General features: G+C 40.6%; 1 protein-coding gene across 4 annotated transcripts; it reads left to right on the top strand.

Moving 5' to 3' along the window:
- Positions 1–3,122: 3,122 nt before the first annotated feature.
- On the top strand, positions 3,123–26,903 carry bicdl1 (BICD family like cargo adaptor 1). 4 transcript variants are annotated; one of them, XR_911456.4, is made up of 12 exons: positions 3,123–5,423; positions 6,637–6,852; positions 16,302–16,418; positions 17,728–17,739; positions 18,683–18,829; positions 18,969–19,148; positions 19,231–19,449; positions 19,566–19,709; positions 20,128–20,258; positions 22,039–22,159; positions 22,420–22,535; positions 24,483–26,903. XR_911456.4 is itself a non-coding variant. In XM_011492749.4 (11 exons), exons 1-11 carry the CDS (start codon positions 5,031–5,033, stop codon positions 24,648–24,650), a joined length of 1,848 nt encoding a protein of 615 aa, XP_011491051.1. In that variant the 5' UTR covers positions 3,123–5,030; the 3' UTR covers positions 24,651–26,903. The 4 variants fall into 4 exon arrangements, 2 of the variants coding, with proteins under 2 accessions (XP_011491051.1, XP_004084554.2); XR_013658086.1 differs by lacking the exon at positions 17,728–17,739; XM_011492749.4 differs by lacking the exon at positions 22,420–22,535.
- Positions 26,904–27,112: the final 209 nt, after the last annotated feature.

Below are 27,112 nucleotides of genomic sequence, written 5' to 3'. Positions count from 1 at the left end.
TTAATATTTAATGTTTCCTCTCACTTTCAAAGTGCATGGAAATCTCAAGTTTATGACCTAAATTAAATCCCACAAAAGCTAAAAAGAAAGTAAATAGAGGACATAAGTATTTGGGCAGTTTGAATCTTCATAAGAATTCCTGTGAAGACATTATCTTTGTATTTAATGCATTTCTCTGGTAATTTTCCTTGTTTATCAATTCTTTTAAGGCGTCAACATGCAGTTCCCTTTCCTTCCTACAGAGGGCACTCGCTAACAACCTACCTACAAAACTTCACCGTTGCAACGAAATATTCTCAATATGATCATCCCAACAAGCTCCATGCTGCATTAAGCTTCAAAAAAGTATTATTTTGAAACATTTGTAGCATATCTGAAGCTACAATAAAAGCACAAACAACCAAAACTCAGTGATGTTTAATGTTTATCCCAAAGATTTGTCACCATTAATTATCAGTATTAGACTAATAAGGATAAAGCCGATGAATCGACTTAGCTTTGAATTTCATTCGTTGAGATTTTAATTTGCTTTGAGGAAATCACTCATTGTCCATGGTAGGGGGGTACCCCATGCCCCCCCCCCCCCCCCCCCCGCTCCTAATGCTGCAGGAGGCAGTGACCCACTTCTTTTGTACCTTCCATTTATCAGATCAAGAGGCTTTGTTTATAATCATTCATCCCCAAGACCCAGCCCCCAACATGGTAGCCTCAACGCCAGTCCATCCTGCCCCCCCACAGTGCACAAATGTACTGGAAGATCTGGGGGCCTAAGTTCACAGAGAAAATTTCAAAGCCTTAACCTTTGACTGGTATTCACATCATAAATGCTATAACTTTGAAATGCTCGTTTATGCAGTAACCCTTAATTATGATAATGTTTAGTCAATGGCTGTAGTCCTCCCATTGTTGTGAAAAATCCATTATAAAATGGGTATAAAGGAAGAAGGCGTAAATATTGCTTTATTTACTGTTTCAGTTAGAAAAGAAGATCATTCATAGACCGAAAGGTGCACAATTAGCTGAAAGCCAAAGTTTTAAGAAGTCCAATCTCCTAATCATCTACCCATAAACCCTATTTGCTCTCAGATTTTTCTAAATTTGTTTTGAGACAGATCTTGTTTTTAATAAACAGTTTTTTAGAAAAGAAGTTGATGGCTTGGATTGAGAGTAGGGCTGTGAGAAGATTTCCTGGATGTTACAGAAAGACATTGAACTGTTGTACGAGACGAGTGATAGTCTTCAATTTATGCTGTTTGAACCTAGTCTCATACCAAAACGTGTAACGACTGTCCAGAGGGAAAATGTATTTCCTGAAAACAGCTCTAAAATTGTACAACGGCTACAAATTACAGCGTGCCTGTTAAAATGAACGAGAAAAGTATTCATAGTCAATTTTAGAACTGTTTTCATGAAAGGCATAGGTTTTTCCCTGTGTACAAATTTAGGTATTGCATGTTTCTTTTTTTTAAATTGGGTTTCTAGCTTAACAGTTCTCAAAAAAAAGTTGACCTTAAATAGGAGAATATCAAGATCTTCCAGAGCAGTAATTGTCTGTCAACAGTTCTCATTTTAGGAAAAAGCTCTATTTTTGGTCAGTTAGAAGGACCAACAAGTGTGACTCTGGAAATCATTAGATTATGAAACTATGCAGCAAGATTTTCACAGACCTAAAAGTCTATTATATCTTAAAATTTTCTTTTCTTCTTTCACATTTATTACTTTTTAGCCACTTTACTCCAAACAACTTTGATTAAACTTTTATGTGGATTCAAGCTGTTTTAGCCAACTTTAACATTTCCCAGAGACATAACTGACTTCAGTCTTTATCTATTTGATCTCAGGGTTGTTTAGTTGTTTGTATGAAAATTTCTTACATTTCTTTTTGAATCAGAATGAGCTCTTGTCAATGTTTTCTCCCCAAAGACCCACTCCAATCATCATTTGATCTATTCTTAAAGCATTCCCAGTGATCTTTAAATTATGATTGAGCAAAAAAACCTATGTTGTTTTCTAGGAAAGTTTCTGCAGAGGACAGGAGTTCATTAGTGTACCTCGTCTCTGCTCCTGCTGCTACACCTGGCTGTGGTTCCTGTCTCCGGCTCGACTCGCGCCCCTGACTGTCCCCCCAACCACGGCTGGATGAAGCTCGTCTGCTGGACTTTATATATGTAGTTGTAGATTTAGATAAGTTATTTCTTCTCTAAGAGTTCTGGTAAATCGCCTGTCCGTCCTGGGGGAGGATCCCTCCTTCATGTGGGCACCCCTGAGGTTTCTTCGTTTTTTCCGGAATCCGTTTTTTTAGGAGTTTTTCCTTAACGCGAAGGGGGTCTAAGGCAGTGTTTTTCAACCAGTGTGCCGCGGCACACTAGTGTGCCGTGGGAGATGGTCAAGTGTGCCGTGGGAAATTGCCCTCATTCACTGATCTAAAAACATTTCCCATCTCCAGGATTTCAGCTCTCTGTTCATCCAAACAGGCCCTGATAAAACACTGAGGAGTTAGGAATATAAAAGATCATAAAATACTTTTTCTTTGCCTTTATTTTATTTTATTAAAGACATTTTGATAAGAATGACTGTACAGTACCGCGATTCGGCTGCACCTTCGGCTGTATTTTGGAAAAGTCCCGTCCCTTTAACTGTCTCCACCAATCATTCTTGGGGAGCTTAATCACATGTCATCAGTCTGACCAATCAGAAGTGGTTAAAGTCTTCACTTCCTTGTCCCGATTTAGCTCGTAAAGTCGCTCAGTTCTAACAAAAACACCAGCTTAAGCTCGTCTTTAGCGGTGTAGCTTTGCACAGAATCCGGTATCAGACCGTGGAACAAGTGAACAAAACAATGAAGCTCCGAAAACCGATCTCCAGCCGTTTTATGCACTACATCTCCCATGATGCATTGGGTCATGAGATTGACAGCGCACAAGGAGATCTGTTGTTAAACGTCTTGAAACAACGAACACACATCAATCTGTTTTTAAATCTTCTAACTTAACTTTTATTGCATTTTTTAGGAAAAAAAACAGCTGCAGTTTCCAGCTTTTTCTGATACAATTATCTCAAAAATGCATGTGAGATTGTGGAGGGACTGTAGATCAATACAGACCATGAGTTTCTCCTTTTTTTTTTTTTTTTGGATGCTGGTGTGCCGCGGGATTTTTTTTAAGGTTAAAGTGTGCCGTGGCTCAGAAAAGGTTGAAAAACACTGGTCTAAGGGCAGGGATGCCAGTATAGCTTAGTCAGTTTGTTAGTTCATTTTAGTATTTTCCTATTGAACTCTTTGTATTCATGATCCTTTTGAGTTCATGTTTACTTCGAAGCCCATCGAGACGACTGTTATTGTGATTTTGGGCTATATAATTAAAATTGAATTGAATTCATTAGAAATTAGGAATTCATTAGAAATTCACCTCTTGTGGGCGGGACTGCTGATGCAGAGTGAGCCTGCCCCTATTTCCCATTATCCTTTTGTCTACAAACTCTCCCGCTAGTTTACAGCCCCTTACAAGCTTACATTACTGGTGCACCAAAATTGTAAGCAACATTGGAGCTTTTCATATGTACAGTTTTGAGCTAGATACCAGGTCAGGCAAGGAAAATCAAGACGTATATGGATCTATTTGTCTGCAAGTGGCCTGTATTTACACTATGTCACATATATACAATCTTATCTGACTGAATTTTTGTCTGCTCCTGATTCCTAATAATTTGAAAAAACAAATATACAGAAGTGCAATTCTAAGCTTAATTGTCTGTATGTATGTCCTCCATCATCAGAAAAAAATCCCAGAGGAACATTGGACCAAAAACACAGTTTTCATCAGAGTAGGTATTTAAATGGCAAGATGACTGAACCAGATGTCTACTCCACCTTAAAGGGCAGTAGGACTATCTCTTGCGGTGCAGTTACTGAACTTTATTTTAATGGAATAGAACTGATGCTTAAAGAAAGTTAATCTTAGGGAATTTACAGATCTTTTCAAGAATCAGGGCTTTGGACTGAAATACAGGAAACTACAATGTATTGACATAAAAACAGGAAGAGAACCTATTTGATGACAGCACGAGATGAAAACTAAACTTTAAAAAGCATCAAAGATTGTTTATTCGGCTTTTATTGAAACTCTGTCAGTTTCTTTTGCTTTTTTTTGGAAGTTTTGTATTAAACGTGATTTTAGACGACCCGTATTTTTGTTTCTGCAGAGGTCATTCAAGAATAACCAGCATTTTTACAATTTTCTTTTAATTCTGGTACGTTTGTTGTCATGCGTTTGAGGCAGGGATCTGTCAGAATGTCGAGCAGAAGAATGAGAGACAAATGATTTTTCTAAAGTGTGATTTTTGGATTTTTTGGTCATGTAAAAAGCCTCTCCTGCAGAGGATGCGTCGTGGCGCGTTGCTCCAGGCGCCAGCCTACCGTTTCTTCACCGCCTCACGTTCTCGTTTTCTTGCTGTGACAGATGAGCGTGAGTTGGACCAAAATATGGCGCTATCGTTTCCAGCCAATCAGCGGCCTCGTCTGAACGGGTCTCAGCCACCGTCAGCGCAGTGGCGGGAACGCGCACCCACGAAGGAAAACGGATTTGGGAAGGCCTCGGGCTCGCGCTTATCGTGTTTGCCTGGCAAGTGACCGAGGAGTAAGAGGCTCGACATTATGGGGGTTGCTGAACCCCGGGACGGGATGGACCCTGACCGACCAAGAGGGAAGAAAAGCTCCAGGAGGAGGCGGTTTATACCGGGATCGAGTCCGATTTGTGTGTCAGTCCTTTAAAAGCGAGTAAATGAGCTGCAGCGGAGACAGTGTTTGCTGGGACTGAACCGGAGGCACGGTCAAAGCTGCTTCACGAGCAAACAAACCCAAGGAGACTTCGATTCACCATCTGAACTGGATCCAACTTTACATTCGGAGAAAAATGGAAGAATCGCTAATTACAAATCGATCCGGTCAGCCCAGCCCAGTTCGAGCAGAGTGGGCTTATCCGGAGTAAAGCCAGTCAGTCAGTCAGTCGGCAGTGATCTGTCGCCGGTCGGTGATGTCCGCGTTCTGCGTGGACCTGCAGTCGTCTGCGGGGATTTCAGCACCACTGGAGCTGGACAGCGACAGCATGGAGCCGCGCTCCAGCGCCGCCGCTCCGGACTCGGGCGGTTTCCACGGTCACCCGCTGCGCCAGGCTGGCTCCGGAGGCCTCGGCATGGCCTTGGAGGAGGAACTGGCCATGATCACCGGGGAGCGGGGAGACGAGCCGGAGCTGCCGGAGCTGGAGGCGACTGCAGTCGGTCACAACGCAGATTTGCTGTTTCTCTTCCGCCAAAAAGAGAAAGACTTGGTGTTAGCCGCAAAACTTGGAAAAGCGCTGCTAGAAAGAAACCAGGACTTGACTAAGCAATATGAGAACATGCACAAAGATCTAAATGAGAAACTAGAGGTAAACATGACAAGAAAGGTTCTTTTGTTGAGGTTTAAAAGTGTCTAGTATCCTCAAAAATATCAAATAAGCTGTTTATGTACCACCTGATGCTTTATAAGTTGAAAAAAAGTTCCAGGAAGTTCTCAGGTCAAGTAGTTCAACCAACAAATTTCTTATCTTGGAATAAAAAAGCTTACAGACAGCTTAAAATCTGTATACCAGCCTGTAATTTAGAGAGTATCATGTTTACCATGAGAGAGCTCTGTTGTTTTTCAAATCCTTCATCCACAGGGCCTTTAGAAACACCACAAAGACTAATCCTGTTGCTTTGCGTGGTCTGCTGCATCTGCTCAGCCCGTTTGATCCTCATTCATCCTCTCAGAGGAAAAATCTGCTGTAAATTATGTCTGTCAGTGATGCTATGTTTGGGGATGTCCCATTCAGAAAGCTGTTTAAACATATTTTTCAGTCTATTTTTCCATCGCAAAAACAGACTCCCAGGCTTAAGAAATAAATCAAACATTCTGATCCAAATAGGACATTTTCTTGAAATAAGTAAAACAATCTGCCAATGTGATAAGAAAAAAGATATTACCAAGAAATCTAATTTTAAGAACATTCTTGTCACTAAGACATGATTTTCAAACTAAGATTTTTTGCTATTGAAAAACTTTCTTGATAAGATTATTCTTCTAATAGGACAGAAAATAAGACAAATTTTTCTTGAAACAATTAAAAAAACTTTCTTATTATTCAGTTTTTGCAGTGTGTATGTTGTTGTTAATCCTTCTGTAGTAGCAGGCTACCTGCTTTCAATTCATCTGCATTTCAAAAAGACTCTCTTGTTTTTCTTTAACCAGAAAAACAATGTTCATCTAAGCACTGAATGAGAAAAAAGGAAAGATTCTTCCTATCTTATAAACTGTTGCTTTAGGGCTTTAGAAATAGATTTTCTTGCATATAGTTGTGGTTGTCTTACAGTACTTAAAAGTATCACTTTTGTTTTTGAACAAAACCCTAGTTTTCTGGCTCAAAAAGTGCCATTTAGTGTCTAATTTAATGAGCTTTTATGTTGCATACATAATTTGTTTTTGTTTTTCTTAACAAAGTAAAAAAGTTGGAAAAAGGAATCTTAGTCACTATAACTTTGGGGAAATGGTTTCTTCCACTCAGTTTAATAGTTGTATCCATAACAGGTCAAAGGCTTAACTTTATTTTTTATGGCACCCAGCACTTGAAGCAAGAGAAGCATGAACTACGACGGCGTTTGGAAAGTCGAGAGGGGGAGTGGGAAAGCCGAGTGTCCGAGCTGGAGACAGACGTCCAGCAGCTGCAAGTTGAGCTGGAGCGCCACCAGATCCAGCTGAGAGAAGTGGACAGGGACAAGACCAAGGCCATCAGCGAGCTCTCAGAGCAGAACCAGAGGCTCCTGGAGCAACTCAGCAGGGTGAGGAGCTGCATATGTTTGTGAACATAGTGTGATGCGCAGCTTTAATTAGCCTGAGCTTTGAGTCAACGTGTCACATGGTGCTAATGCTGCTTATGTGTGTGGAAGGCCAGTGTGTGGGAAAAAACGGTGTTGTGGAAGTGCTTGGTATTTGCTTGGTCTTTCCATGCTGAGGTTGTTCATGGGACAGGGTTTGTTTTCACTTTGGTTGGACTGAACTCCACTCATCCTGTCTGTGTCACTTCTTCTCAATTGTGCCACCTCATCAATATGAAAGCAAGATTTTCTGGGTTTTGTGCTGACTAGTTTAGCCCAGACTGGCCTGAAACCTTATGTAACAACACTCTGCATATTGACAGGTGATCTTAATTTAGGTATTGGAACATGAGATTTGTAGATGAATAGAAGGGAAAATTGACCGACGCAAACGTAAGCCTCACTGCTTGAGGGTATGTTGAAACTTTCATCTGCAGCAGTGTGCAGTTTGTGTTGCAACCTTTCCCCCTTTTTATATTGTGCTTCCAGAATTTCTTATCTGTTAAAAATTACCCTATAAAAAGACTTTAGAGTTTCTTAAGGACCCACTCTGATGGAAAATCGTGTGTTTTTGGTGTTTTCAACATGTTAATGTGGCATCTTTCTCATGATGAAGGACACATATAAAGAGCATTAAGCTCAAAATTGCATGACTAGCTTCAGAGGTGAATTTCTCACAAAATCATTCTGCTCTGTAAAGTAAAACAGCTTTTTAATTTAGGCTAAAACTGCATTATCATAGTTAAAAGACCTCTGGGATCACTTAAAAATAGATCAAAAGATTATCAGAGTGGGACTTTAAGATAGTTGCTACTCCTTGACCATATTTCATTCTTAGTCTGTTCTTAGAGGATTTATCTGATGCTGTACTTATATTTTTTAAGCTGTTGTTCAGATGTTTTATGGTGCCAATTGAACTTTCTTTGCATCAAAATAAATGTTTTTAAACTAAATATGTCTTTGGTAACTGTTCTAAATGTGTGGTCACACTGTGGCTTGAAGGTTTTTTTTAATTCACTGGTAATTCATAGGTCAGTGTAAAGTGGGTCGATGGTATCTGGTTCATAGATTTAGAAGTGAAGCTGTACAAAAGAGGCAGACGATCTCCACAAAAATGTGCATGATTTTCAGAGTAAGTGGAGAACTGGTACTGCAGGAGCTCTTTACAAAAAGGTCTGGGCTGTTTGAAGCGAGTACAAAGAAACAGGAAGCCTTTTGGACAAACTCTCACATGATGTTCCACAGAGACCAGCTGCTAGAAGAGACAGTTTTTGGATCAAGCTGGTTGGGAGTTCAGTGCAACATCTCAATTTGCTCTAGAGACAGTGAAAACAAGGACGCTTTCTTCAGATAACATAACTTTTTCCTTTTTCATGCATCATTTCCGTTATCAACCTCTTTTAAAGTTGATGATAATGAATTTATCAGAGGACAAGCAATCTGGTTCTTTAACAGAACTGCCTTGAGCTCATTATCACGTCATCATGTAATGACTTTTAGGACCATAACTTTAGGTTTTTTGCATCATAAAAGCAAGAAACCTCATGTACACCATGTCTCTGATTATGGTCATGAAGAACAGCAATTTGTGCTAAAGCTGCATTTTAGGAGCCCCTGGAGCTGAGAAGCTTTGATAACCCTGTCTGCGATGACTTTCACATTCTGTATGCTCCCCTCCTGGGAGAAGATGTGCTCTGCTGCCAGGCACCTGCTGCTCGGAGGAGAAGAGGCTCAGGGAGGTGGATGTTTAACCCTCAAACTGCTGATGCACAGGAGCAGAGCTCTCCTCGTCTTGATCAGATTAAACCAGATTAAACATCGACTGCACTTCAATCAAAGGCGTAGCTGCACTGTTCTGTTCTGGAGTGCTGTTAGGAGAGAAACTCAGGATAATTAAAGGGAATTTAATCCAATTGATCGTAAAAATATATAAAGAAATTCCCTGAGAGGGCAGTGTTTTCAGGGGAAGCACTTTTTTGTGGTCTTTGTTATTTGATGAAATTCAAGAGACCTAATTGGATGCATCGATCCAGATCTCATCAATCAGTGTGTTGGTCAGATGAGAGGAAACCTGCTGGGTAATAAAATAAATCAAGTCAGGAAGGCTGTTTTTGCATTCTCTTAATATATTCCTCTTTGCTTGTGCGTTTTTTTCATCGTTCTGTCTGAACTCATTACTTAGCAATAAGCTGTGACTAAGTAATATTGCTGCTTACAGCTCTGACAGGATGGAGGGAACACGAGAGTACTCACAGGAAACCACCAGGGACTTCCTCACTCTTTTCGTCTGCTTCCCACGATGTTTAACTCTAAAAGTGGAACAATCTCATTATGATTAAAGCGAGTCTATTTGATTTTCAATTAACCTTGTCCATAACTGGATTTGCATAATATGGTCATGTGTGTCGTCTAAGTGAAAAGCTTGTTCCGGTCCACCATCTGCAAATTACATGTGAAAGGGGGGTGTATGGGAAATGATACTCAGCTGAAAAGGAAGCTGCATCCCTATTTGTTCACATAAAACAAACAGGAAGTGCTCTGGGTGATGCAGGAGAAAACCCAAACGTAGGAGTGATCCTCTACCAAAGTCTCGAAAATGACATGATTTCTAAAAAGAAGAAAAGTGTCCACCTTTAGCATTTATTGTCCTTCTACCAAACAAAGAAACTTTCTGCAGTTTTTGGTTGATCTAATACAGTGTTTTTCAACCTTTTTTGAGCCACGGCACACTTTAACCCTGACAAAAATCCCGCGGCACACCAGTACACCAGCATCCAAAAAAAAAAAAAAATCAGAAATTCATGGTCTGTATTGATCGACAGCCCCCCCCCCCCCCCCCGCGCGCGCAATCTCACGTGGTTTTTTGTGATAATTGTGGCAGAAAAAGCAGGAAGTTGCGGCTGTTTTTTTCTAAGAGATGAACCACCAGCTAAAGACGAGCTCTAGCTGGTATTTTTGTTAGAACTGAGCGACTTTATCAGCAGAATTAAGAACAAGGAAGTGAAGACTTTGACCACTTCTGATTGGTCAGACTGATGACATGTGATTAAACCTTCAAGAATGATTGGCGGAGACAGTTAAAGGGGCGGGACTTTTCCTTACACAGTTATAGCTGCAGCTAAATCGCGGTACCGTGATTCTTATCAAAATGTCTTTAATAGAATTAAATAAACACGAAGAAAAAGTAATTTCAAGATCTTTTATATTCCTAACTACTCAGTGTTATCAGGGCCTGTTTGGATGAACAAAGAGCTGATTTCCTGGAGATGGAAAATGTTTTTAGATCAATTAATGAGGGCAATTTCTCCACGGCGCACTTGACCATCTCCCACGGCACACTAGTGTGCCGCGGCACACTGGTTGAAAAACACTGATCTAATATATCCGAACTGATCTGGTTAGTCATCTTATTTACATAGAATATATCTGTGCTCAAAGTGGTGCAAAAACAAAATTCTAAATCCTTAATGACAAACTAATTAGTAACGGCATGCAGATACTATGTAATTAAAGTAGCAATAAGTAGTATAGGTATTTTAATTTTTTTTATTTTCACAAGGTTTTTTCCACTTATTTATACCATCAATATCTAAAAGTTGAACTAGTAATTAAATTCATTTAATGAAATTATTTCAATGCTTATTAAAGAATCAGAGGATTTTAAGACAAAGTAGCACAAACTAACCTTATTGATATATAAACAATAACTTCTCATATAAATCCAGTAATCAGTTCTTTAAGGACTCTTTCTTTCGTTGCAGTTGGATGGTAATTTTTACACAGGACACATCTTGGGAAGTTATCCAAGTCATTGAGGAAGACACGACACTCAGAAGGATTGGCTATAATCTGTGCTATTTGTTTCTACATATGTTTATAGTCGAGAACCAAAGGGACTTTAGTTCATGTTTTTCTTGATTAGTGACCAGAGAAAATGTAGATCTTTTCGATAATTATTACGGGTGTAAAAATTAATCGACCTAATTGATGAATCGATTTATTTTCCCACGATCCAACCAGATTGATTAATCTGTCTGATGCAAGTTGTTAATCAAATCAACCTATACCATTATAAAATCATTTCAAAATAAAAGAAATCCATTATATCGATATTTGAAAATACCATTTGGATTGATACACAGTAGGTTTATTTTACTATAACATAAAAACAACCACATGCATCACACGTTATGATATCAAAAACTGATAAAGCCATCCTTCCAGTGCAATGTGTGGAAACACTTTGAATTTTACAAAGACATGTGACCATACGATGTGCTAGAATGTTCTAATAATGTTCCATTTCTAATATTTGGATGTAGGAAAACAACAGTGGACTGAACTTTAGGTAGCTAAAATGTAAGTGGATTTGTCATTAATTCATGTTCACTTGTTTATTTGCACACATATTTGATTAACACTTGATTATCTTGCAAGAAACACAAGGACTGCGGAAAACTTTACCTGCACTGTTCAGTACCAGGTGTTCATCTCTGAATCACACTGGTTAAATGTTTGGCTAAAGATGACCTGGATCGATTTTAGATCAGTGAATCGGATCAAATCGGATCATTCAAAATGATTTACAATGAATCTTATCAGCAACCACAAATATGAATCGTTACACCCCTAATAGTGGTTAAAGAGAGCCTTTTTATTGTTTCAGCTCTTTTTTGAGCAAATATTACCCAACGGCACATTTCTGTAAACCTTGAGAGTGCGTGTTTCTGCAGGTTTAGTGAATATTATGTTTACTAAAAATAATAATAAAGGGAACGGTACAAAAACACATGAACACATGAAATATTCTTTTTAAATGTTTTATTCTTTATAGTTGCATGTGCTGACAACACAAGCACACCAAAATGATTCATTGAAATTAAATTTATATGCCTATGGAAGTCTGGATGTGGAATCATATTTAAAATTAAAGTGGTAAAACACACTACAGGTTGATCCAACTTCGAAACTAGTCAAAATCAGGCTGGGTGTGGCCTCCACGTGACTGTATGACTTCCCTGCCAGTTTGTAACATCAATACCTTCGTCTGGCAAAAACTGCTGACACACTCCAGCCACATGAAGTCTAGCATTGTCTTGCATGAGGAGGAACCCAGGGCCAATCACAGCAGCTTATCTTCTCATATGAGAAACTCATCTTGGTACTTAATGGCAGTCAGGTTACCTCTGGCGAACACATAGAGCCAACTGAAGAAATGCCACCCCAAAACCATTACTGACCCATTGCCAAACCGGTCATGTTGGACGATGTTCCAGGCAGCAGAACGTTCTCCACGGCGTCTCCAGACTCTGTTATGTCTGTCACATGTGCTCTTGTGAACCTCCTTTCATCTGTGAAGAGCACAGGGTAACTTTTTTTTGTTTTGTTTTTTTGCCAAACTTGGTGTTGTCAAGACTATGCCAAACGTCTTGCATGGGGTTGGGCTGTAAGCACAGGAGGAGGTAGTGGTCCCGATGCAGGGTTGTTGCCCTCTTACAGCCTCCTCCTCGTCTCCTGGTCTACTGGCCTGTCCATACTCTGGACATTACGCTGAAAGACAGCAAACCTTCTTGCCACAGCTTTCACCGATGTGCCGTCCTGGATGAGTTGCACTACCTGGGGCACTTGTGTGGGTTGTAGACGCTGATCCATAGTACCGCTGGAGTGAAAACACTGCCGGCATTCAAAAGTTGCCTAAACATCAGCCAGAAAATATGAGGACGGAGAAGTTGTCGGTGGTCACCACTTGCAGAACCATTCCTTTATTAAAAGGCGTCTTGTTGATTGCCTACTATTTCTACCTGTTGTCTACTCACACAAAAACACGTGAAATTGATTGTCAGTCAGTGCTGCTTCCTAGTTGGACAGTTTGATTACACAGATGTGATTAACTTGGAGTAACATTGACTTTTTTTGGATGTTCCCTTTATTTTTTGAGCAGTGAATGTGAATATATTTACAATGTGCATATGTGTGAGTAGATATATATACCGTATATATATATACAGTATATATTACTGTACTATACACTGTATATAGGGTTTATACAGTGTATATAAACTGGAACTGATCCAGGGAGAGTGTGTCTTTCTTTCTGTGCCAGAACAGCCAATCTCTTCAGGTCTAATCTGATCACAGAGCAGCAGCAGGCAGAGGACCTTTCTGTAATTACGTTACCGCACGCGCTCAGGACGCTGAGCATTTAGTAACACCAGCAGCAAGTGTGTACTTTACTGGTCTTAAAGTCGTGGCCAGTTTTGCTGAAGTGACTGAAAAGCTGCTGATAATGGCCACTTGTGACTCATCATTATTGTTTATTTGAGCATTTAGTGCTGGAGTCTCCTCTGCTCTCATAGTCTTATATTAAAATCATTAATCAAGATTTAACGTTAACTTTTTTATAACAGGAATGAAGAACTTTGGATTGTTTTTTTTTATGTCTGGCCTCACTGGGACTGTGTGAGCATCACACATGCACAGGATAAAGATTATCTTCTATTGTTTGCAGCCAATGCTGAACTCCCTGGGCTTTTTTTGCAGTTGTTGCCAGACATCATCTGCATCCCATCAGTGCTAGCGTCTGCTTTTGAGGCCAACTTGGTGACTGGCACATATTATCACCTGCAGGATTGATTACGCAACCGTTTGAGCGTCATCTGAAAGCCTGTGGCAGCCAGTGCTCTGTGATAGGGAAAAAAAGAAAAACTGACACCACTACCCACAGCTCCACCAATCCAAGCACTTCCTGGTTGCTGTGACAACCAGAGTGACATGCAAATTGAAACGTGTATGTTGTTACCATGGAAATGGGGTCTACAGAAGAGGATTGCAAGCTTGATGTCAGGTTGTGCCACCTCAGTCCTTTGATGCTTTTGATTCAGATCCACCTAAGATGCTATCTGCTACTTTTGAAAGCATTTCAAGTTTACTGCACTACAGTTGTTGTTTTTTCCAGTTTGTTTTCCAGTTCTGCTGATAATCTGGAATCTGAGGAATGCAATTCCAGATTAAAAGACTATCCAAAAGCCTGCAGGCAGCTTTCTATTTCACAGCACAATCTGAAAGCTCAAAGCTTATTGGGTCAGTGGGTCAGATGTCACTTTACCAACATCTCATGAGCTGATTTTCACTGGTTTCAGAGCAATATCGCGAAAAGAGCATTTGGTTTATCAGAACACACAGTCACAAAACACAGATTTAAGGCCTAAAGCCTCAGAATGTGTCTCTGTCCAAATATTTATGGTCCTGACTGTAGGTTAATTGGTTGCCCTAAACCACATGTGTCAAATGTGGCCCTCCATGTCATTTTATGTGGCCTGCGAGAGCATAAACGTTTTTAATTTCTTAAAATAAAAACTAAAAATTGGTGCATATTTATTCACATCTATGGGGAATCGGACTTGAAATATCGGATTGGGCAACTATACATTAGGACTTAAACACTGTCCATATAACCTAACCTGTCAGATTCAAATTTAAAAGGATTTATGCTACAGTAACGAGCAATTTGCTTGATAGAGTAACAAACAAACATATGAACATATGAATGAAAAAAAAGGATTCTTTGTTGTTTTATATACAGCCCCCCTTAACTCCATTTATTTCCTTAAGACCTGCATGTTTGCCTGAGTGAGAACAGGGACTGTCGTCGGTCTTTGACATGCTTCAACCCTGAGAAACACAAAGCAACAGTTTTACCATTTATCTGACTTCTGCACTGTTATGTGAACTATGTTGCTGTGAGAAGGGGAGGGGAGGGGTCAAATATTGGAAATGTTTTCTTCAGTTATATCAGAAACATTTCAGCTGCATTGTAGCAGTGTGGTATGCTGTGGAGCTGCATTGTTATTCACTGACAGACAGGCTACAGGCAGTGTTATCTGAGGACAGAAGAGAAGTGCGTTAAAGCATCCAACTGTGCAGCCTTTCAGATCACTGAAGGGTTCTTCAAATGCTGCAACAGTGTGGGGTTCCTCCTAGAGGTCAGAATCCATCCTGTTTCAAGAGTTTATTATGGCTTTTGCTGCCCAACTTTTAATATGGAAACAAAATGTAATAAAATAGATCATTTAAACATATTAAGTATCAATCAATATTATTATCATCTAATAGTTATAATACTCTTAACACTCTCGTGTAGTCCTCTGACCTACTGCTGTCATTTTATTTCTTTGTCCGATTGTGTTTTTGGGATGGGGTATTTGAGGGTTGCAGGTGGAAAAGCGGAGTCAAATGAGGAAAAAACTGTGGGAGAAAAAAGTTTTAAAAAGACTTACAGAATAATGTGTCATATGACCAAAGAAAAAGACGTGTGTGTGTGCGTCCGTGTGTGTGTGTGTCTATGACACATCTGGAATGAATATTTGAATATTTCTGTTAGAATTTCTGTAAGTCACTACTGCCCTTACGGATGGATACCGCTGCCTGCGGATGAAAAATGGGCTAACGGCTACAGGTGAAAACCAGAAAAAGAGGATTGTGAGTTTTGAGGTCATTTAAACGATGACCTGTTTTGTTTTGTTTCTTTCTATGAATTCCCTTCAATGAGTTTACACTGAACTAACGGCTCACTGAAGATATCAAAGACTGAGGGGGAGAGTGGGTAGCCCTGTCGGATACCTCTTTGAAGTATAATCCTTTGAAAGTCTGGTATTTGATGCCATAGATGCATTTGGACAGCTTTACAGATTTACACAGTCAGCAAAAAATAAATAAAAAAAATGCAAAACAGCCAAAAGACAGAGGTAGCTTTGGGGTTCTTAATATTGGTTTAAACTCTTAGATGACTAAATCTGGAAGCATCATCAGAGTAACTTTCTCAAAAAGTGCTCTACCCATAAATTTGAAGTCTACATTGATTAAAAAGATGGAGCAATGCCTAAGAAGAATGGGGGATCTAGAATGAATTTTCAGGAGTTCATGTTAGTTTTTGATGTCTGGCTTTTCTTTATACAATACGACCATTTAGACAGAAAATGGATCAGAGGGCCGTGAAAATGTAGAACATTTGAGGACATGCTGTTGCCATGGCAGTGATGGCAACACAGACAGTAGCATCCTGAGTGGTCAGCCAGACTCTGCATGGCCTGAGCCCGCCTGTCCAATAAGATCCACAGGTCCCCAGACCGTGCTGCTGCCTGTAACTGCACAAACCCTGAGCAGATCATTTCTGTTATAGGAGTTCACGAAGGGCCGTGACATCTGGGGGACAGTAGAGTTTAAGAAAAGCGGGAATGAAATCGACCACCTATACACGGCAACAGCAACTCCTATAGGAAGGATGCAGAAGCATGTTTACTGCAATGAAGAAGCAATGGATAATCTGAATAAAATGGATTTGCAAGATTTGATATTGTGCCAATCACTAAGCCTGTATGATTGAATTGTGTATCATGTCTTATGCCCATACACAGGCTGCAGACGTGGAAAAGCAGCTGTCCACTCAGGTCCATTCATTACGGGATGACTTCAGGGAGAAGAGTATGTCTACAAGCCAGCACATGACCCGACTGGAGGCTCTACAGGCTGAGGTCAGCTCTCCTCCATGCTATTTTTTCTGTTTTTATAAGGATACTTTGAAGAAACTGTTAGGCTTTGCACAACCTAACCAACTTTGAGCCAACAGAAATGTTTTGAGTATTACTTCAGCAACAAAAGCTGACATGTCAGATCACAAACATATAAGGATCTAGGGAAAAATAACAAAAAAAGAGATTGCACCATAAAAAAAAGGCAAGGCAAGTTTATTTGTATAGCACAATTCGTACAGAAAGTAATCCAAAGTGCTTCACAAAACAGGAAAATGCATTAAAATCACAATACATAACAGTGAAAAGATTAAAAACATACATAATCCATGTAAAATTTACTTTAAAGAAAGGAAAGACAAAAGAAAATGAAAAGAGGTGTCGATAAGGACCCTTCAGTTATATACACAGCTAAACAGGAATGTTTTAGTCTAGATTTAACCCTGAGAACAGTAGAGGCCTGTCTCACAACCTCAGGAAGACTGTTCCAGCTTTTAGCTGGAGAAGATTGAGGGGAAAAAAACAATAATAAAAATATTCTTAGTTGAATTTTTGCACTTTAAACTTGAGCTACTTTACTTTTATTTTTTTACATTAAAATTGGATTTTGTTAAAAAATTGGAAATGGGCTCTTTTTTTTCCTATTCTCAGATCATAAACTTTTTGTTTATTTACTTGTCCAGTCACTATAAGTTTACACACAATGAGTCTTTGACCCACTCCGATCATTGTTGCGTTATTTTAAAAGTGTTCTTTTAATTATGAGTCTGCTGTGTTTAGCTGAAATAAAAAACTGTGTTTCTGCAGTGCGACAGTAGTTCATTAGAAATTCAACTCTTAGTTGTGGGCGGGACGGTTGGCGTGGAGCAACCCCCTTCCCTGTTCCTATTGCCCATTCAGTGTTTTTACTTCGTCACAATCACAAAACTGCATTTCTTTTTTGTCTGCTCCTGATTGCCAATAATTTGAATAAAGAAATACTCAGAAATGCAATTTTAGGCTTAATTGTCTTTGAATAAGTTCTCCATCATGAGAATGCCACAAGAACATGTTAAAAACACCAAAAAACAGAATTTTTATCTGAGTGGGTCTTTAAGAGAATATAGAATTACAGAGGCGGCTTAATCCAACTCACTTTGAAGACTTTAGAAATGAGCTTCTGCTACCACTATAGTCCTTTGAACAAGTGTTTACGCTGTTAGAAAGCTTCTGGTGTTTCTCTGGAACCAGCTCTGTTATTATTTTATGTCTAACCCTTTTGTATCTTCACTCCCATGTCTTACTCCTTCACCCTCTCTATCTCTTGGAGCAGCAAGGGCTAGAAGTGAGTGCTGCAGACTGCATGCTGCATGTCACGTCTGTAAAACAGCACAAACCAGCTTCCACTCATTACAGCTTTGGCTTTTTTTTGTCTTTTATTGTTGCTTTTCCGGCCAGAGGCTTAATGTCTGTGTGCATCCCAGATTCCTAAAAAACATGCCTCCTCCAAAGCTTGAGAAAAGTGTTGGGGTTTGTCGTTTTGCATGAATAGCTGGATTTGTCGTGAACCTGAGCCTTTCCGATTTCCCTGTTGCTTCCGATCACAGCAGTGAGGAAAACACCCAGTCTGCAGAGCCTGTGCTATAATTGGGAGAAAAGGCTACTGCTCTATATTTAGCTGAGATACCGCAATGTCTGGATGCTCCCACTTTTTCCAGTGTTTTGCTTTCAGATGCCACAGGCTGCTGACTAATGGATTTTTGGTTTATTTATGTGGGTCCACAGACCCAAGACAGCCAGAATCTGGCAAGCCGCATGCATATATAGAAGTCAAAAACACAACTGATCTACGTTAGCCGCGATGTAGGTTACCAGATGTAGGTCGGGAATAGAAATGAGCAGCAAGTGATGTTTCTGCTCAAGAAGACAAAAGAGGAATGGGTCTGTTGTGTTTTTTGTGGCATTGTCCTTCAGTCGAAGGCCGCTGCTCCTCCAGGGTTAAGAAGGAGCTGATATCAAGCATTGTGTGGATGGTTAAACGTCTCCTGAAGCATTCCTGAGGACTCAGGGTGAAAGCTAACGCCTACGCCCCTGCTAGGCAACAGGCATTTTTCAGACCAGTGGGAGTACGTTTCAATGTTGTGTAAGAGCTGCTGAAGAGGCAGGATGACAACAAATTTAGCCTTTAATCAGGCTGTCGAGGTGGAAATCTGAACAATCGAGCTGCTCCATTTAATGCCTGTTTTCCTCCAGCGCGGTGTCCGACTATTGTCTTTCTGGCATGTCAGATTAAGATGCTGTCAGAGAGGAAGATGGAGCTGGAGCACCGGGTGCACGCCATCGTGGAGGAGAACGAGCTGCTGCAGAACACGGTGGACAACCTCAGAGAGAGGACTCTGGTGCTGGAGAGACAGTGTCGTGAGAAGGACCTTCAGGTACAGACTCTCTAAGCTTCACAGGTAGCTGCTCTCCTTGTGCAGACATTGTGAGTACAGTGTCTCGTAGACATTTGATTTTTATTATTTTTTAATTTTTGAAATGCAGTCCTGGTTTTGATTCAGCTGTTGTGTCTAGTTGCGGCAGAGCCAGCTTGAACTCCAGGAGGTCCAGGTGTCTCACAGGCAGTTGACAACAAGACTAGCAGAGCTGACAGAGGAGCACAGCCTCCAGAGTCTCACCCCCCACCCATCCAGCTTGCTGTGTGAGATAGAACAGAGCATGGAGCAGGAGGAGCAGGAGCAGGAGAGGGAACAGGTAGTTATACCTTCATCACACAGCGCAATTAAGCTAAAAGCCCCGGAAAGGATGGATTGCCAATAACTGCTCTGCTGTTCAGCTGCGTCTTCAGCTGTGGGAGGCCTATTGTGAGGTGCGCTCACTCTGCTCTCATCTGCGGGGAAATGACGTCACAGATTCGGCGCTGTCCACTGATTCCTCCATGGATGAGTCCTCTGAGACATCCTCTGTTAAAGATGTACCCACAGGCAGTCTTCACACCAGCCTGTTGGAACTACGGAGGCTAACGCAGAATCTGCTGGATGGCAACGAGTCTACGGTATTTGGACGCCACGCTGCCGTCTCATCATGGCACCTGTGGAGCTGCTTATCACCGTTTCAGTGTCAGGAAATCTGAGCACAGGTTTGACAGGGGTGTGTTTCGTGTGTGGAAAGGGTTCACGGCGGAGTGATGAAGAGGCTCTAGAGGAGCCAGTGAGGAAGCTCGGAGAAGAGCTGCAGGAGGTCAGGCAGCTCTACGAGGCTGAACAAGACAAAACGCACAGCAATGAGGAGGAGCTGCTACAACTGCACAACCAGGTAGCAACACAATTGAACAATTGAAGAACAAGACAATTGCTGCTGTTCTGTGCTTGTGCATGTCCCTGAGAGTAGATGAAGCCATTTGTTTCTAAGTTATGTAATGTCATGTTTCAGAAGACCCTAAATGACAGAGCAACAATGCTGGAGTGTAGTTTATCTGCTTAATTTAGACAGACATAACATCTTCTTAACCTTGTTGTCATTGTTTTTCTGCAAATTAAAGTAAAATATCATCTCAGTAAGTTTCCACCATAGAAACTGTGCAACCACACAGGTCTCTTTCCTTCTAGTTTAATTGGGTCAGCTCATTATCTCACACATGAACACTGCTTTGCTCTCTGAGCCTGGCAGCGATGCAGGAATGCAGAAAGAATGCGTCTCCTCGAAACGTTTCACCCCCTCCTGTGACCTGCAGATGGCGCTGCTGTCGGTGGAGATGTGCTCGCTCCGGGAGGAGAACGAGCAACTGAGGGTGATGGCTGAAGTCAGAGAACCCAGCGAGCAGCTCCAGAACGCCATCAGAGATCGAGATGATGCCATAGCCAAGTAAGACCGCACAGAGAAATGTAAATGCTGCATCACTGGACATCCTGGTCTGCAGCTGCTGCAGTCAGGACAACAAAGATGTGAAAGGCCGAATAATGCAGGGAAACCAAAATAAAAACTACTTTTCCATTAGTTTAGTAGAAAACTAACTTTAGGTTTATGATTTAATGTCCTCTTATCTGCTATGAGGCTTGACTGAAGCTGTTCTTCAAAACTGTGTTCATGAACACAATGTTGAGTTAGCTTATTTAGGTTTCCTTGCATGTGTGTGTGCATGTAAACTGGCATTGTCAGATTCCACATCTACATACTCGGTGTTGTGACTCAACATGCTTTTACAGTTTGTTTTGGACTTACAGAAAAAAAACAACTAAGGTGTTCAGCAGCAGTAATTTTGTTCAGACTGAAAAACAATAGTTTAATAAAATGTGTGATGGTGTGGCAACATACACACCAGAAAACGTTTAAGGGCCTACATCATGCAAAATCAACTTTTTTGAGCTTTTAATTGTTTCATAATGTGCATTCCTCATGAAAACGACCCCAAAGCGGTATTTAAAACCAGTCATGCAAAACCTGCTCTCTGAGTTGTGACGTAGATAAGGGAGAACAACCCCAAGTCTGTGCTGCCAGCTCCACCCCCAGGCTGACACACTCACCTACCTCATCCGTAGAGCTGGCGGTGTATATCGTCAAAAACACTTTCATTTTAAATGCACATTATGCACATCCATCTTTGCAAAAGTTCAGATGTAGTTTGTTTTGGCGGGAGAAATGCTGACACGGTGCCAAGGTTGGCTTTAGGTTGACGTCATGAAATGAGCGGCACCCACAGGGGGGGAAGGCCGGAGGGATCGAGTCGTCTTACTTCCAAGTAGGAGAAAGGACAGAGAAAACAAGTAATGTTTCTTTTAAAAAATGTTCTTTAGTGTGCCAAAGTTAATATATAAATATAAATATAGATATGGTTTACTCTAAAAGGCTTAAGAAAAGCATGATAGAGGCCCTTTAAGAGAAGGATCAACAAACTAATCCTAATAACTAGGGGCCAGTTGTTCAAAAAGTTTCATCTGGATCAAAATGATCCGGATTTGGAAATCACAATTTTTCCTATGCAGGATCAGGTAATCCGTCTTACTTTTATGCCGGTTTTTCAAAGCAACGTTGGACCGGATCACCCTGATCCAGATACACAGTTTTCAAGATTACCAAATCCAGATTACCTGTGCTCTAAATGGGACAACATATCACAACACGGGCTACCAGCTCCTCCTGACAAGTTTTGAACAACACAAACTGAAGGTTTGATCCAAATTAGAACTAGGATTGGATTCTGTGATCTAATCTGATTTCAGATTCTTTCTTTCCCTTTTGAACAACCCATTTTCAAGATTTGATCCAATCCGATCACCAAAATCCGATCAGTTTACCTTTGAACAACTGGCCCTAGAATACTCTAGGTCTTGACTGTGCTGATCTGATTTTTAGAAAGGTTTGGAAAGATAAAGATAGCAAAGATAAATTAAAACAACTTCAAACCATGTAAAACTAGTTACAAGAGATGTAGGTTTGTAAGTTGTAGGTTTTAAATAGTTGCAAGTATCAGCCTGCAGTGTGACCGCTTTGATTGTGCTGAACACACAATCAAGTTTAAACATTTAAGGAAGTCTTTTGTTTTTTAATTGACTTTCTCCTCATCTTGGTTGTTTATTTACACTGATCATTTTGGTGTTTTCTGCATCTTAGCTGAAGCCTTTAAGCCGGTGTTTCTGTGTTGCAGGAAGAAAGCTGTGGAAATGGAGCTGGCCAAATGTAAAATAGACATTATGTCTTTGAACAGCCAGCTGCTGGATGCCATCCAGCAGAAGCTTAACCTGTCTCAACAGTTGGAGGCTTGGCAGGTATGTCATGTGGCAAAAGATGCATACTAGAACACAGATTCTTGTTCTGCAGTAACACATTCTATCTAGAATGAAAGGGCAATAATTTCAGTGTTTTTTTATGATTTTCTTTGTTGTAACCTGCATTAGTATGAATTTAAGACAGATAACAAATCTCTCACACTAAATGTTGAAACAAAAAGAGCTCTTTGAGGCATGTCTTCCCTCCTTCCCTCCCTTTTCTGTAACCAGCAGCTCTTCCCTCTTCTCCTCGCCCACAGTTTGCCTCCTCAGGGCTCTTTACAGTTTGGCTCTTGTGGTTTCTGATCTAGTGGCCTTTCTCAGCGTCAGCACCACCCTTTCTCCCCTGTGGTACCCCTCCCCTCCTGCCTTAGAGGTGAGCCCTGAGACCCCCCATCCCACCGTCTTGCCCAGGCAGAGCATGTGCAGTCATTTCAGTTCGGAGGGGAATTGCCCATCCAGCCTGTGTCTGTCTCCAAACCATCACAACCATCAACCAAAGCAGAGAACCATTCACCCTTTCCTTACCTTTCTATCCACCTTTTCTCATCCTCCTCTTTCCATGCACTTGATTGCTGTTTATGTTTGTTTATGTTTAACCATTCCTAACAAAAACTGTCAGGATGAGCATTTAAGGTAAAACGTATAGGACCCATTAAACAGATCTAAGGAGAAGATGATATATGGATAGATGAACTGATATGGTCATGATTTTCTAAGTATTTTAGGGGCTTGGAGGAATCCTTTTTACATTTTTCGGATGTTAAAACACGAAAGCTCCTCACCATGCATGGAGGGTTCCATCCCAAATCCAGCACACTGAGACTGTATGCTAGACGCAAGGAAGGAGGCCGAGGACTAGTGAGCGTAGAAGCCACAATCCAGGATGAAACATCCAAGATGCATGAGTACATCAAGCTCAAGGCCCCAAATGACAGTGTGCTCAGTGAATGTCTCAGGCAATGGAGAGCAGAGGACACAGTGCTGGAGGACAGATCCTCATGGGAGGACAAACCTCTGCATGGGATGAACCACCGGACCATAACTGAAGTGGCTGATATCCTACCAATGGCTAGAAAGGGCTGGCCTTAAGGACAGCACCGAAGCACTCATCCTGACAGCTCAGGAACAAGCCCTGAGCACCAGAGCAATAGAGGCTCAGATCTACCACACCAGACAAGACCCAAGGTGTAGGCTGTGCAAAGAGGCGCCTGAAACAATCCAGTACATAACTGCAGGGTGTAAGATGCTGGCAGGTAAAGCATACATGGAGCGCCACAATCAAGTGGCTGGAATAATATACAGGAACATGTGTGCAGAATATGAACTGGAAACCCCAAGATCAAAATGGGAAACACCCCCGAAGAGAATGAGAGAGCAAAGATCCTGTGGGACTTCCAGATCCAGACTGATAGGATGGTAATGGCGAACCAACCAGACATTGTCGTGGTGGATAAAGAACAGAGGAAAGCCGTTGTGGTGGATGTGGCAGTGCCAAGCGATGGAAACATCAGGAAGAAGGAACATGAGAAACAGGAGCAATACCAGGGATTCAGAGAAGAACTGGAGAAAGCCTGGAAAGTGAAGGTGACAGTGGTGCCTGTGGTAATTGGAGCACTCCGGGCAGTAACTCCCAAGCTGGAGGAGTGGCTACAACAGATACCTGGAAAGACCTCAGACCTCTCAGTCCAGAAAAGCGCAGTGCTATGAACAGCTAAGATACTGCGTAGGACCCTCAAGCTCCCAGGCCTCTTTATTATATATATATATATATATATATATATATATATATATATATATATATATATATATATATATATATATATAATAAAGCAATCAATCAATTGTGTTGAGTTCACTCCTAGGTTGATCTGCAATCTGATGGATCATTTGGTTTAAAACTTTGTGACAAAAAAATGGAAAATCTCACAAAACATGGAAAATCCCATTCACTCCTAAAAGTCTGTTAGCGCCCTCTAGTGGTTGCATCCCTCAAAAGCTTCTAACAGTAATGCATGACTTGTTTCCTTCAAAGTATTATTCTAACTTGGTAGTTTACATATCAACATTTATTTAATTTTATAAAGTCAAAGATAACATTTAGATGCTGAATTAAAAAAAAGTTTTCAATGATCTGTTCAGATTCGCATCATAACTTGAATAAAATAAATTAAAAAACGGTAATTGGTTATGGTACCAAAGCCTTATTTTTGGTCTTTCAAAGTTGTGGATCTTTTGATTCATTATACAACTTTTGATTGACTCACCATTTCAACTTTCTGTCTTGCCTTTCCCTCACTATTTTTACTCTCTGTGGTTTCAGGATGATATGCACAGAGTCATTGACCAGCAGCTGATGGACAAGCACCAGGACGAGTGGCGCTTGGCGCACACTTCCCAGACAAGCTCATCAAGAAGTCAGGCGTCAAAGCGCTCTCACCGTATTTCCGAACGTGACAAGAGACTTTTCTCTTTCTTCAAGAAGAGCTGAGCCCTGTTTGTCTATCCTGCAAAGACAGGCAGAGGAAGTGGCATCCCATCACAGTGGTTCGAATTCAGCCAAAGACAGGCAAGGGGTGCAGGAGGCGAGAGATTATTTGCACTTTAACCGTTCCATCAGTAGTCTCCGAATCGGTTAACCGTCTTTCAGTTCAGTGTGAGTAAAAAGAGCAAAAATTCTCCAGAATTCATGAAGGATTCTTGGTCTTACAGAACCGGATCTGGTAACAAAGTTTACCTCCACAGAAGGCTTCCTTATAGTGCCTACAACCATCTCTACAAACCTACTGCCAGCTCTGTAGTGGAAGAAAACTCCACTTAGTCCTATTATGCATACCAGTTAGAAGGAAGACAGACCGATACACGGGAGACAGCAGGATCCTGGGATTGAGGTTCGCTGAAAGATGATGGGAAATGAGGGGTGCTTTCCTAAGTAAACAGACCAACCCTCAGGTTCATTCATTTGTTTAGGAAAGCATGAGTCTATCAAAGTCGCAATGTGATAAAGATCATAAATAGGTCAGTTATGGAAAAATGTAATTTATCTGATCTTGCGTTTAATGCCATTTCAAATTTAAAGTAATTTACAATGGTTTGTCCTAATTTCTTCTTTTGTAAATCAATATATTCTTTGTTGAAGTTTGATTAATCGTGTTAGGGTAACTCGGTTAATTCATTCATGTGGAATAGGACAAAGCTAAAATAAGAAAATAAACCTTAAATCCAAAAACTAAAGGATTTTCAGACCCAATCTCCAACAGCTGAATAAACCTCTGAGGTGAGAAGGTTTTCTCAAGTTTGGGAACCAAAGGCAGACTCCACCATCTTCCCTGTCATTTTACTCATCTTCCCAGCTGACCAAACTTTTAGAAAGGTTTGGGAAGGAGGCAAACCCACAAAGAACTCTCATTCAATCAAGAATAACTGTTGTAGTTCAGGCGTTGCAGTTCCACTTTTGACTTCTTCATGACCCTTCCTGTGTATTGCTCAACATCCACAGTTGATGGTTCGCATCTTCAAACGGTCTACCTCCATCCCCATCGCTTCAATGCGCTCCACATGGCACTTTGATTTCCTAACTGTCGGGCTTCCATTCCAAGCGACACAAGTGTTGCTGTGTTGCTTCATTTGTCGAGAGAGCGTCTCCTCAGATCCTTGAGCGTGAAGTGTTAGAACTTGTGTGTGTGTGGAAAACCTATGCAGACGTGTTGGTGTCACCTCAGCAGGTTGTTGGGAAGGATCAACCCAAAGAATGATTTTTATAAAAAGTAAACTAGCTTTGGTTAAAATTGATATATTTATAAGAAAAAAAGAAAATAACTTTTAAAAAGAAAACCTTTTTGTAGTGACAAATCTATTCATCCGATGATAATTGTAGGCGTGGACATCATGAGTCCAGCCAGTCAGAATGAATTGCACTGGTAGGTTGGAAATTCTCTCTTGTTTTAATGTATTTTTTTGTTTGTTTGTTTCATAGACACACATTAGGGTGGTGGGACATATTTCTGCGTGCTATTTTAGTTTGTTCTCACCTTAATTATTCATGAAAATGCTGTAAAACCCCTAAAAGGAGTCACGATTCCCTATGTTCTGATCCATTAAAATTCAAATGGATGTTCCACTCACAAATAGAGTGTACTTTCAAAAAACGAGTCAGTTCACTGATGGAAAAGTTGTTAAACTTTAGTTAAAGATTACAAGTTTTTGATTGAACAAGCAGTCGTATGAAAAATCTGATTTGTTTATAAAAGTATCTTAAAAAAATCCAAACTATTCGATGAAATGGTGACGTTTACACAAATTTTAAAAAAAAAACTTACGATCGTTGTTTATGTGTTCGATCAGGAACAAAGATAAACTAAACAGCCGTTTCCTAGGCTACCTTTTACTGGTGGAACAGCATTTCTGTCCATACCAGAACTTCAAACTTTCCATGTTTTAAATCTTCTTTTTGCTCCGTTTATATTTTGTCCATTTTGTTTAGACTCTTAGACTGAACTTAGTTCCATGTGACGGCTGTGTGTCCTGCAGTGACAGCAGAGTGTGTTTTCTGTCTCCCCTCAGTCGTGGTATTTTGGAATTTAGTGCTTTCGTTGCGCTCCTTGTTTACTGTGAGTGCTTCCATTCACCTCGGCCACAGCCACACTGTTTTTTGTTGTTGTTGTTGTTGTCATTTCAGACAATTCAAAGTATTTATCATGCAATTTTCTTAGCATTTTTTTGTACCAATAAACCTTTGCAATTTTATTGTCTCCTGTGTTTGACTGAATCTACAGACATCAAATGTATTAAATATTCAAAGCTTTCTGCAGAAATTAATATGACTAATCAAAAATGAGGAAAAAGGGATGTGCTTTTTTAAAATAAAAAGGGCTACTTATTTATTTTTACTATGAATGGCACCGGCTTATAAAGACAAATACCAGATGAACAGAATCATTTTTTAGATGTTCA

The sequence above is a fragment of the Oryzias latipes genome, chromosome 9 (assembly GCF_053564925.1).
Source record: "Oryzias latipes strain Hd-rR chromosome 9, Olatipes_Hd-rR_3.1".
NCBI classification, from domain to species: domain Eukaryota; kingdom Metazoa; phylum Chordata; class Actinopteri; order Beloniformes; family Adrianichthyidae; genus Oryzias; species Oryzias latipes.
Note: the sequence above shows the minus strand (reverse complement) of the source record. Positions and strands in the feature narration are given on the sequence as shown.